We start from the raw sequence: 12,842 nt of genomic DNA, 5'->3' as shown, positions 1-12,842 counted from the left end.
CCGCCACTCCTTCTCTCTGCGCACGCTCCAGCCCTGAGGCGGGAAACGCGGGCTCGGCGCGTGCGTAGAAGCCAAAGCGAAAGCGGAAGCGGCGCTCTGAGGGCGGAGGGAAGATGGCGGCGGCCGCGGCGGCCCCTGAGGACGAGCTGGTCTCGTCGGTGACGCTTTACCGGCGGCGGCCGCGGTTGCTCCGCGGTACCGTGCTGCCGTTCGCCGCCGGTCTCTACCCGGCCTGGTTGTGGTTGTGGGGGCCGCGGCTCTGGGGGCCGGCGGAGGCGGCGGGGCCGCCCGAAGCGGCGCTGTTGGCGCTCGGCGCCATCGCGGCGCTGCAGCTGCTGACGGCGCTGGCCGGGCTCTGGTCCGTGCACGCCGAGTGCGCCCTCAGCTGCGTCAGGGTGAGCGCGGGAAAGGCCTGAGGGGAGCTGGGATCTGAGAGGGATTTGAGGTTTAAAGGGGATTTGGGATCTGAGGGGTTTAAAGGGGTTTTGAGGAGATTTGGGGCTGACGGGGGTTTTGGGGGCTGAGGAATTTGAGGAGAGAATTGGAGTCTGAAGGGGATTTGGGATCTGAGGGGGATTTGAGGTTTAAAGGGGATTTGGGGGCTGAGGGGTCTGAGGAGAGAATTGAGGTTTGGGGGCGGTTTAGGGGTTTAAAGGGAATTTTGGATCTGAGGGGGATTTAAAGTTTAAAGGGGATTTGGAATCTGAGGGGGATTTAAGGGCTGAGGGGTCTGAGGAGAGAATTTGGTTTAAAGGGAATTTGGGATCTGAGGGGGATTTGGGGCTGAGGGGCGATTTGGGGCCTGAAGGGTCTGAGGAGAGAATTTGGGTTTGGGGGTTTCAAGGGGATTTGGGATCTGAGGGGGATTTGGAGGAGATTTGGGGCTGAGGGGTCTGAGGAGAGAATTGGAGTTTGGAGGGGATTTGGGATCTGAGGGGGATTTGGGGGTTGAAAAGGGGATTGGGGGTTGAAAAGGGGATTTGGGATCTGAGGGGGATTTGAGGTTTAAAGGGGATTTGGAATCTGAGGGGGGTTTGGGGCTGAGGAGTCTGAGGGGGGATTTGAGGTTTAAAGGGGATTTGGGATCTGAGTGGGATTTGGAGGAGATTTGGGGCTGAGGGGTCTGAGGAGAGAATTGGGGTTTGGGGGGGATCTGGGTGTTTAAAGGGAATTTGGGATTTGAGGCGGATTTGGGGCTGAGGGGGAATTTGGGTGTTTAAAGGGGATTTGGGATCTGAGGGGGATTTGAGGCTGAGGGAGGATTTAGGGTCTGAGTGGTCTGAGGAGAGAATTGGGATTTGGGGGCGGTTTAGGGGTTTAAAGGGGATTTGGGATCTGAGGGGATTTGAGGTTTAAAGGGGATTTAGGATTTGAGGGGGATTTGAGGTTTAAAGGGGATTTGGGGGAGATTTGGGGGTTGAGGGGTCTGAGGGGGAATTTGAGGTTTATAGGGGATTTGAGGCTGAGGGGTCTGAGGAGAGAATTGGAGTCTGAAGGGGATTTGGGATCTGAGGGGGATTTGAGGTTTAAAGGGGATTTGGGATTTGGGGGAGATTTGGGGCTGAGGGGTCTGAGGGGGAATTTGGGTTTGGGGGGAATTTGAGGTTTAAAGGGGATTTGGGGCTGAGGGGGATTTGGGGTGTTAATCTGTTAAATATAAAATAATAAATGTTAGGGATTAAAATGTTTTGTGCTTGTTAGATATTGTGGTGTTAACTGTGAAAAATGGGGTTTTAAATAAAAAATGTGGGATGTTCAAGGTCTAAAGTTTGGGATTTTAAAGGTGTAAAATTTGGGGTTTTAAAGGGATAAAGTGTGGAGTATTGAAGGTGTAAATAGGGGATTTTAGAGAGATAAAATATGGAATAGTGAAGGTGTAAATAAAGAATTTTAAAGAGGAAAAAGTGGGATTTTTGAGGGATAAAAAGAGGATTTTAAGGAATAAAAAATGAGATTTTGGAGGAATATAAAGTGGGATTTAAAAGGGTTAAAAATGAGATTTTCGAGGGATATAAAGGGCGATTTTAAGGAATAACAAATGGGATTTTGGAGGGATATAAAAGGAGATTTTAAGGAATAAAAAAAATGGGATTTTTGAAGGGATTTTCCTGCTTTTTTTCCCCCAGGAACCCTGTCCCCAAAAAGCCACCCTGGCCAAGGTGGTGCCAACCCCCAACAACGGCTCCGTGGAGCTGGTGCCGATCTACAGGGAGCAGGTGAGGGAAATGTGGGAGTTCTGAGGGGAATTATCCCCAAAAATCCAATTTATGGGGGAAATCTGATGGGATTTATCCCTAAAAATCCAATTTATGGGGGAATTCTGAGGGGATTTATCCCTAAAAATCCAATTTATGGGGGAATTCTGATGGGATTTGTCCCTAAAAATCCAATTTATGGGGGAATTCTGATGGGATTTATCCCTAAAAATCCAATTTATGGGGGAATTCTGATGGGATTTATCCAGAAAAATTCAATTTATGGGGGAATTCTGAGGGGATTTATCCCTAAAAATCCAATTTATGGGGGAAATCTGATGGGATTTATCCCTAAAAATCCAATTTATGGGGGAAATCTGATGGGATTTATCCCTAAAAATCCAATTTATGGGGGAAATCTGATGGGATTTATCCCTAAAAATCCAATTTATGAGGGAAATTTGGGAATTCTGATGGGATTTATCCCTAAAAATCCAATTTATGGGGGAATTCTGATGGGATTTATCCCTAAAAATCCAATTTATGGGGGAATTCTGAGGGGATTTATCCCTAAAAATCCAATTTATGGGGGAAATCTGATGGGATTTCTGTAGAAAAATCCAATTAATGGGGAAAAATCTGGGAATTCCATGAAAATTATCCATGAAAATCTGAAAATTCCATGAAATTCATCCCTGAAAATCCAATTAATGAGGAAAAATCTGGGAACTCCATTAAAATTATCCATGAAAATTTAGAAATTCCTTGGATTTATCCAGAAAATCCAATTAATGGGGAAAAAATGTGGAAATTCCGTAAAATTTATCCATGAAAATTTGGAAATTCCTTGGATTTATCCCTGAAAATCCAATTAATGGGGAAAAATCTGGGAAATCTGATGGGATTTATGCAGAAAAAAATCAATTAATAAAAATTTGGAAATTCCATGAAATTTATCCATGAAAATCTGGAAATTCCATGGAATTCATCCCTGAAAATCCAATTAATGGGGAAAAATCTGGGAATTCAATGAAATTTATCCATGAAAATTTGGAAATTCCATGGAATTCATCTCTAAAAATCCAATTAATGGGGAAAAAATCTGGGAAATCTGATGGGATTTATCCAGAAAAAAAAAAATTAGTGAGTAAAAATCTGGGAATTCCATGAAATTTATCCATGAAAATCTGGAAATTCCATGGATTTATCCCTGAAAATCCAATTAATGGGGAAAAATCTGGGAATTCCATGAAATTTATTCATGAAAATCTGAAAATTCCATGAAATTTATTCCTAAAAATCCAATTAATGGGGAAAAATCTGGGAATTCCATGAAATGTATTCCTGAAAATCCAATTAATGGGGAAAAATCTGGAAAATCTGATGGGATTTATCCAGAAAAAATCAATTAATGAGTAAAAATCTGGGAATTCATGAAATTTATCCATTAAAATTTTGAAATTCCATGGTTTTATTCCTGAAAATCCAATTAATGAGGAAAAATCTGGAAATTGCTTGAAATTTATCCATGAAAATTTGGAAATTCCTTGGATTTATGCAGAAAGATCCAATTAATGGGGAAAAATCTGGGAATTCCATGAAATTTATCCATGAAAATCTGGAAATTCCATGAAATTCATCCCTAAAAATCCAATTAATGGGGAAAAATCTGGGAAATCTGATGGGATTTATCCAGAAAAAATCAATTAATGGGGAAAAATTTGGAAATTCCATGAAAATTATCAATGAAAATCTGGAAATTCCATGGATTTGTCCAGAAAAATCCAATTAGTGGGGAAAAATTTGGAAATTCTATGAAATTTATCCATGAAAATCTGGAAATTCCATGAAATTCATCCCTGAAAATCCAATTAGTGGGGAAAAATCTGGGAATTCCATAAAATTTATCCATGAAAATCTAAAAATTACATTAAATTCATCCCTGAAAATCCAATTAATGGGGAAAAAAATTTGGAAATTCCAGGCAAAACCATCCAGGGAAACATTGGAATTTTGGATTTTTCTCCAAGAAAAATTGGAATTTTAGAATTTTCCTCCATGAAAACATTGGAATTTTGGATTTTTCTCTAAGAAAAATTGGAATTTTAGGATTTTCCTCCATGAAAACTTTGTAATTCCAGGATTTTCACCCCATCCAGGCTGAGATTTTTTCCAGGAATGAGAAATTTGAGATTTTTAATTTTTTTTTGTTTTTTTTTGCAGGGTGAGGACGGGCAGGAAGCGCTGAGCTTCGAATTCCAGAAAATCAAATATTCCTACGAAATCCATGGAAAAAAACAATTCCTGCCTGTGGCTTTTCCTGTGGAGCATCCCTTGGGATTTTATCAGAATTCCAGAGGCTTCCAGGAGGAGCAGGAAATCCGGGAAGCTGAGAGGAAATTTGGGAATAACAAGTGAGATTTTCTGATTTTTTTTTGTTTTTTTTTAAGGGGGAAAATCATGGGAATGAGGGTGAAATATTCCAGGAAAATATTTTCAAAATGTTTTAAATATTGCAGGAAAATATTTCCCAAAATATCTTGGGAAAATATTTCCAAAATGTTTTTGAATATTTCAAAATGTTCTGGGGAAATGTAAAAAAATATCCTGGGAAAAAGGAAAATATCCCAAAATATTCCAGGGATCCCAGAATATCTTTGAGAAATATTCCTGATTTTTTTTGAAAAATTCCAAAATATTTCTGAGAATGTCTAAATATATTTTAGGAAAATATTCCAGAATCTTCTGGGGAATTTTCCAGGGATTTTCCAAGATTTTCCAGGGATTTTCTGAGGATTTTTCTGGGATTTTTCTGGAATTTTTCCATGAATTTTCCAAGGATTTTTCTGGGATTTTTCCTGGAATTTTCCAAGGATTTTCTCAGGATTTTTCCATTAATTTTTCAAGGGATTTTTCTGGGATTTTCTTGGGATTTTTCCAGACTTTTCCATGAATTTTCCATGAATTTTCCATGAATTTTCCATGAATTTTCCATGAATTTTCCATGAATTTTCCATGAATTTTCCATGAATTTTCTTGGGATTTTCTTGGGATTTTCTTGGGATTTTTCCAGGCTTTTCCATGGCTTTTTCAAGGATTTTTCTGAGATTTTTTCTGGGATTTTTCCAAGGATTTTCCATGAATTTCCCAAGGATTTTCTTGGGTGTTTTCCCAGGATTTTCCAGGGATTTTCTTGGGATTTTCTTGGGATTCTTCCAGACTTTTCCATGAATTTTCCAAGAGATTTTTCCCAGGATTTTCCAGGGATTTTCTTGGGATTTTTCCAAGATTTTTCCGTGAATTTTCCAAGGATTTTTTCCCTCCAGGATTTTCCAAGGGATTTTCCAGGGATTTTTCCCAGGGTTTTCCAAGGATTTTTCCAAGATTTTTCCAAGGGATTTTTCCCAGAATTTTGCAGAATTTTTCCAGGAATTTTCCAAGGATTTTTCCCAGGATTTTTCCAGGATTTTCAAAGGATTTTCCCAGGATTTTTCCCAGGATTTTTTCAGGATTTTCCAAGGATTTTTCAGGATTTTTCCCAGGATTTTCTTATGATTTTTCCCAGGATTTTCCAGGATTTTTTCAAGGATTTTTCCAAGATTTTCCAAGGATTTTTCATGAATTTTCCAAGGATTTTCCAGGATTTTTCCAAGAATTTTCCCATGAATTTTCCAAGGTTTTTCCTGGGGTTTTTCCTGGGGTTTTCCTGGGATTTTCCCAAGGATTTTCCAGGATTTTTCCAAGGATTCTTCCAAGATTTTCCAGGGATTTTCTTGGAATTTTTCCAGGCATTTCCATGAATTTTTCCAGGATTTTCCATGATTTTTCTATGGGATTTTCCCAGGATTTTACAGGGATTTTCTTGGGATTTTCCAAGGGATTTTCCAGGAATTTTTCCAAGGATTTTTCCAGGATTTTTTCTGAATTTTCCTGGGATTTTTTCCAAGGGATTTTGTCAGGATTTTCCAGGGATTTTTCCAAGAATTTTCCAGGATTTTCCCAGGGTTTTTCCCAGGATTTTTTCAGGATTTCCCAAGGATTTTTCAGGATTTTTCCCAGGATTTCCTTATGATTTTTCCGAGAATTTTTCCCAGGATTTTCCAGGATTTTTTCAAGGATTTTTCCAAGATTTTCCAAGGATTTTTCATGAATTTTCCAAGGATTTTCCCAAGGATTTTTATGGGTTTTTTCCTGGGATTTTCTTGGGATTTTCCCAAGGATTTTCCAGGATTATTCCAAGGATTCTTCCAAGATTTTCCAGGGATTTTCTTGGGATTTTTCCAGGCATTTCCATGAATTTTTTCAGGATTTTCCATGATTTTTCTATGGGATTTTCCCAGGATTTTCCTGGGATTTTCTTGGGATTTTCCAAGGGATTTTCCAGGAATTTTTCCAAGGATTTTTTCCAGGATTTTTTCTGAATTTTCCTGGGATTTTTTCTAAGGGATTTTGTCAGGATTTTCCAGGGATTTTTCCAAGGATTTTCCAGAATTTTCCAAGGATTTTCCCAGGATTTTTCCCAGGATTTTTTCAGGATTTTCCCAGGATTTTTCCCAGGATTTTTCCAGAATTTTCCAAGGATTTTCCCAAGATTTTTTTCAGGATTTTCCAAGGATTTTCCCAGGATTTTTCCCAGGATTTTTTCCAGGATTTTTTCAGGATTTCCCAAGGATTTTTCAGGATTTTTCCCAGGATTTTCTTATGATTTTTCCAAGAATTTTTCCCAGGGTTTTCCAGGATTTTTTCAAGGATTTTTCCAAGATTTTTCCAAGGATTTTTCATGAATTTTCCAAGGGATTTCCCAGGATTTTCCAGGATTTTTTCAAGGATTTTTCCAAGATTTTCCAAGGATTTTTCATGAATTTTCCAAGGGATTTTTCCCAGGATTTTCTTGGGATTTTTCCTGGGGTTTTCCATGGATTTTCCAAGGGATTTTCCAGGCATTTTCTCAGGATTTTTTCACGATTTTTCCAGGATTTTCCCATGAATTTTCCAAGGTTTTTCCAAGGAATTTTTCCCAGGGATTTTCCAGGATTTTCCAGGATTTTTCCAAGGATTTTCCAGGATTTTTTCAAGGATTTTTCCAAGATTTTCCAAGGATTTTCCTGCTGTTTTTCCCAGGATTTTTTTGGATTTTCCAGGATTTTTCCAAGAATTTTTCCATGAATCTTCCAGGATTTCCCAAGGATTTTCCTGTTGTTTATTCCAGGATTTTCTCAGGATTTTCCCAGGATTTTCCAGGGATTTTTCCCAGATTTTTCCAGGATTTTTCCAAGGATTTTTCCCAGATTTTCCAAGGATTTTCCTCTTTGCAGGGCAGAAATGGTGGTGCCAGAATTCCTGGAGCTTTTCAAGGAAAGAGCCACGGCGCCGTTCTTCGTGTTCCAGGTAAAAACTGGGAAAAAATTCCAAAGATTTGGGAAAAATCAGGAATGAAATCTGGGAAAAATCAGGAATGAAATCTGGGAAAAATCCACAAAATTGGGGGGGAAATGGAAAAAAAATCTAAATTTTGGTTTAAAAAAATCTGGGAAAAATACACAAATCTGGTAAAAAATGGGAATAAAAGCAAAAAAATTCCAAAGAATTCTGGGCTGGAATTTTGTTCATTCTGAGCTGGAATTTTGGGAATTCTGGGCTGGAATTTTGGTCATTCTGAGCTGAAATTTTGGGAATCCTGAGCTGGAATTTTGGGAATTTTGAGCTGGGATTTCAGGAATTTTGAGCTGGAATTTTGGGAATTCTGAGCTGGAATTTTGGGAATTCTGAGCTGGAATTTTGGGAATTCTGAGCTGGAATTTTGGGAATTCTGGGCTGGAATTTTGGGAATTCTGGGCTGGAATTTTGGGGATTCTGAGCTGAAATTTTGGGAATCCTGAGCTGGAATTTTGGGAATTCTGAATTGGACTTTCAGGAATTCTGTGCTGGAATTTTGGGAATTCTGGGCTGGGATTTTGGGAATTCTGAGCTGGAATTTTGGGAATTTTGAGCTGGAATTTTGGGAATTTTGAGCTGGATTTTTCGGAATTCTTGACTGGGATTTTGTGAATTCTGGGCTGGAATTTTGGGAATTCTGAATTGGAATTTCAGGAATTCTGAGCTGGAATTTTGGGAATTCTGAGCTGGAATTTTGGGAATTCTGAATTGGAATTTCAGGAATTCTGAGCTGGAATTTTGGGAATTCTGAGCTGGAATTTTGGGAATTCTGAGCTGGAATTTCAGGAATTTTGAGCTGAAGTTTTGGGAATTCTGGTCCCTTTTCCTCTGGAATTTTGGGAATAGTTTCAGTTCCTTTTCCTCTGGAATTTTTCAAATTCTAAACTGGAATTTTTGGGAATTCTGGGCCGGATTGGGACAATTTTGGTCCCTTTTTCCCAGGAATTTCAGGAATTCTGGGTCAGAATTTCAGGAATTCTGAACTTGAATTTCAGAAATTCTGTTCTGGAATTCTGGGAATTCTGAACCGGAATTTTGGAGATTCTGAGCTGGAATTTTGGGAATTCTGGGCTGGAATTTTGGGCATTCTGAATTGGATATTCAGGAATTCTGAGCTGGAATTTTGCTCATTTTGAGCTGGAATTTTGGGAATTCTGAGCTGGAATTTTGGGAATTCTGGGCTGGGATTTTGGGAATTCTGGGCTGGAATTTTGGGAATTCTGGGCTGCAATTTTGGGGATTCTGAGCTGGAATTTTGGGGATTCTGAGCTGGAATTTTGGGAATTCTGGGCTGGAATTTTGGGGATTCTGAGCTGGAATTTTGGGAATTGTGAGCTGGGATTTTGGGAATTCTGAACTGGAATTTTGGGAATTCTGAGCTGGAATTTTGGGAATTCTGAGCTGGAATTTCAGGAATTTTGAGCTGGAATTTTGGGAATTCTGAACTGGAATTTTGGGAATTCTGAGCTGGGATTTTGGGAATTCTGAGCTGGGATTTTGGGAATTCTGGGCTGGAATTTCAGGAATTCTGAGCTGGAATTTTGGCAATTCTGAGCAGGAATTTTGGGAATTCTGAGCTGGAATTTTGGGAATTCTGAGCTGGAATTTTGGGAATCCTGAGCTGGAATTTTGGGAATTCTGGGCTGGAATTTTGGGAATTCTGAGCTGCAATTTCAGGAATTCAGGGCTGGAATTTTGGGAATTCTGAGCTGCAATTTTGGGAATTCTGGGCTGGGATTTTGGGAATTCTGAGCTGGAATTTTGGGAATTCTGAGCTGAAATTTTGGGAATTCTGAGCTGGGATTTTGGGAATTCTGAGCTGGAATTTCAGGAATTCTGAGCTGGAATTTTGGGAATTTTGAGCTGCAATTTCAGGAATTCTGGGCTGGAATTTTGGGAATTCTGAATTGGAATTTCAGGAATTCTGAGTTGGAATTTTGTTCATTCTGAGCTGGAATTTTGTTCATTCTGAATTGGAATTTCAGGAATCCTGAGCTGGAATTTTGGGAATTCTGAGCTGGAATTTTGGGAATTCTGAGCTGGAATTTTGGGAATTCTGGGCTGGAATTTTTGATATTCTGAGCTGGAATTTCAGGAATTTTGAGCTGAAGTTTTGGGAATTCTGGTCCCTTTTTCTCTGGAATTTTGGGAATAGTTTCAGTTCCTTTCCTCTGGAATTTTTCAAATTCTAAGCTGGAATTTTTGTGAATTCTGGGCCGGATTGGGACAATTTTGGTTCCTTTTTCCCAGGAATTTCAGGAATTCTGGGTCAGAATTTCAGGAGTTATGAACTTGAATTTCAGAAATTCTGTTCTGGAATTCTGGGAATTCTGAACCGGAATTTTGGAGATTCTGAGCTGGAATTTTGGGAATTCTGGGCTGGAATTTTGGGCATTCTGAATTGGATATTCAGGAATTCTGAGCTGGAATTTTGCTCATTTTGAGCTGGAATTTTGGGAATTCTGAGCTGGAATTTTGGGAATTCTGAGCTGAAATTTTGCTCATTTTGAGCTGGAATTTTGGGAATTCTGAGCTGGAATTTTGGGAATTCTGGGCTGGGATTTTGGGAATTCTGGGCTGGAATTTTGGGAATTCTGAGCTGGAATTTTGGGAATTCTGAGCTGCAATTTTGGGGATTCTGAGCTGGAATTTTGGGGATTCTGAGCTGGAATTTTGGGAATTCTGGGCTGGAATTTTGGGAATTCTGAGCTGGAATTTTGGGAATTGTGAGCTGGGATTTTGGGAATTCTGAGCTGGAATTTTGGGAATTCTGAGCTGGAATTTTGGGAATTCTGAGCTGGAATTTCAGGAATTTTGAGCTGGAATTTTGGGAATTCTGAACTGGAATTTTGGGAATTCTGAGCTGGGATTTTGGGAATTCTGAGCTGGGATTTTGGGAATTCTGGGCTGGAATTTTGGGAATTCTGGGCTGGAATTTTGGGAATTCTGAGCTGCAATTTCAGGAATTCAGGGCTGGAATTTTGGGAATTCTGAGCTGGAATTTTGGGAATTCTGGGCTGGGATTTTGGGAATTCTGAGCTGGAATTTTGGGAATTCTGAGCTGAAATTTTGGGAATTCTGAGCTGGGATTTTGGGAATTCTGAGCTGGAATTTCAGGAATTCTGAGCTGGAATTTTGGGAATTTTGAGCTGCAATTTCAGGAATTCTGGGCTGGAATTTTGGGAATTCTGAATTGGAATTTCAGGAATTCTGAGTTGGAATTTTGTTCATTCTGAGCTGGAATTTTGTTCATTCTGAATTGGAATTTCAGGAATCCTGAGCTGGAATTTTGGGAATTCTGGGCTGGAATTTTGGGAATTCTGAGCTGGAATTTTGGGAATTCTGAGCTGGAATTCTGGGAATCCTGAGCTGGAATTTTGGGAATTCTGGGCTGGAATTTTGGGAATTCTGAGCTGGAATTTTGTTCATTCTGAGCTGGAATTTTGGTCATTCTGAGCTGGAATTTTGGGAATTCTGAGCTGGAATTTTGGGAATTCTGGGCTGAAATTTTTCTCATTCTGGGCTGGAATTTTGGGAATTCTGGGCTGGAATTTTTGATATTCTGAGCTGGAATTTCAGGAATTCTGGGCTGGAATTTTGTTCATTCTGAGCTGGAATTTTGGGAATCCTGAGCTGAAATTTTGGGAATTCTGAGCTGGAATTTTGGGAATTCTGAGCTGAAATTTTTGTCATTCTGAGCTGGAATTTTGGGAATTCTGAGCTGGAATTTTGGTCACTCTGAGCTGGAATTTTGGGAATTCTGGGCTGGAATTTTGCTCATTTTGAGCTGGAATTTTGGGAATTTTGAGCTGGAATTTTGGGAATTTTGTGCTGGAATTTTGGGAATCCTGAGCTGGAATTTTGGGAATTCTGAGCTGGAATTTTGGGAATTCTGAGCTGGAATTTTGGGAATCCTGGGTTGGAATTTTTGGAATTCAGGGCTGAAATTTTGGGAATTCTGAGCTGGAATTTTGGGAATTCTGAGCCTGACTTTTGGGAATTCTTAATTGGAATTTCAGGAATATTGAGGTGAAATTTTGGGAATTCTGAACTGGAATTTTGGGAATTCTGAGCTGGAATTTTGGGAATTCTGGACTGAAATTTTTGGAATTCTGAGCTGGAATTTTGGGAATTCTGAACTGGAATTTTGGTCATTTTGAGCTGGAATTTTGGGAATTCTGAGCTGGAATTTTGGGAATTTTGGGTTGGAATTTGAGGAATTCTGGGCTGGAATTTTGGGAATTCTGGGCTGGGATTTTAGGAATTCTGAGCTGGGATTTTGGGAATTCTGAGCTGGAATTTTGGGAATTCTGAGCTGGAATTTTGGGAAATCTGAATTGGAATTTTGGGAATTCTGGGCTGAAATTTTGGTCATTCTGAGCTGGAATTTTGGGAATTTTGAGCTGGAATTTCAGGAATTCTGAGCTGGAATTTTGGGAATCCTGAGCTGGGATTTTGGGAATTCTGAGCTGGAATTTTGAGAATTTTGTGCTGGAATTTTGGGAATTCTGAGCTGGAATTTTGGGAATTCTGAGCTGGAATTTCAGGAATTCTGAGCTGGAATTTTGGTCACTCTGAGCTGGAATTTCAGGAATTCTGGGCTGGAATTTTGGGAATTCTGAGTTGGAATTTTGGGAATTCTGAGCTGGAATTTTGGGGATTCTGAGCTGGAATTTTGGGGATTCTGAGCTGGAATTTTGGGAATTCTGAGCTGGAATTTTGGTCACTCTGAGCTGGAATTTTGGGAATCCTGAGCTGGAATTGTGGGAATTCTGAGCTGGAATTTTGGGGATTCTGAGCTGGAATTTTGGGAAATCTGAATTGGAATTTTGGGAATTCTGAGTTGGAATTTTGGGAACTCAGAGCTGGAATTTTGGTCATTCTGAGCTGGAATTTTGCTCATTCTGAGTTGGAATTTTGGGAATCCTGAGCTGGAATTTTGAGCCCATTTCATTCCCGTCAGGATTTTCCCGCCACCCTTTTCTGTTTTTTTTTTTTCCGCGATTCCTTCCCCAAATCCCCAAATTCCCGAATTTTCCAGAATTCCCAAATTTTTTTGTTGTTTGTGCCAGGTTTTCTGCGTGGCCCTGTGGTGCCTGGATGAGTTCTGGTACTACAGCGTCTTCACCCTCTCCATGCTCGTGGCCTTCGAGGCCTCCCTGGTGCAGCAGCAGCTGCGCAACCTCTCGGAAATCCGCAAGATGGGCAACA

General features: G+C 39.9%; 1 protein-coding gene across 1 annotated transcript in view; it reads left to right on the top strand.

Annotated features, from left to right (window-relative positions):
* Window positions 1–83: 83 nt before the first annotated feature.
* Window positions 84–12,842, top strand: part of LOC117009458 (endoplasmic reticulum transmembrane helix translocase-like) — a 13,504-nt gene continuing 745 nt past the window's right edge. The window contains exons 1-5 of the mRNA XM_033083690.1: window positions 84–395; window positions 2,127–2,216; window positions 4,419–4,609; window positions 7,511–7,583; window positions 12,704–12,836. Coding sequence (XP_032939581.1) covers window positions 114–395; window positions 2,127–2,216; window positions 4,419–4,609; window positions 7,511–7,583; window positions 12,704–12,836 — 769 coding nt within the window. The 5' untranslated portion in view covers window positions 84–113. The remainder of the gene's footprint in view (window positions 396–2,126; window positions 2,217–4,418; window positions 4,610–7,510; window positions 7,584–12,703; window positions 12,837–12,842) is intronic.

This window comes from Catharus ustulatus, chromosome 33 (assembly GCF_009819885.2).
Source record: "Catharus ustulatus isolate bCatUst1 chromosome 33, bCatUst1.pri.v2, whole genome shotgun sequence".
NCBI lineage: Eukaryota > Metazoa > Chordata > Aves > Passeriformes > Turdidae > Catharus > Catharus ustulatus.
The sequence above is the reverse complement of the archived record's forward strand: the minus strand, read 5'-3'. Positions and strand labels throughout refer to the sequence as shown.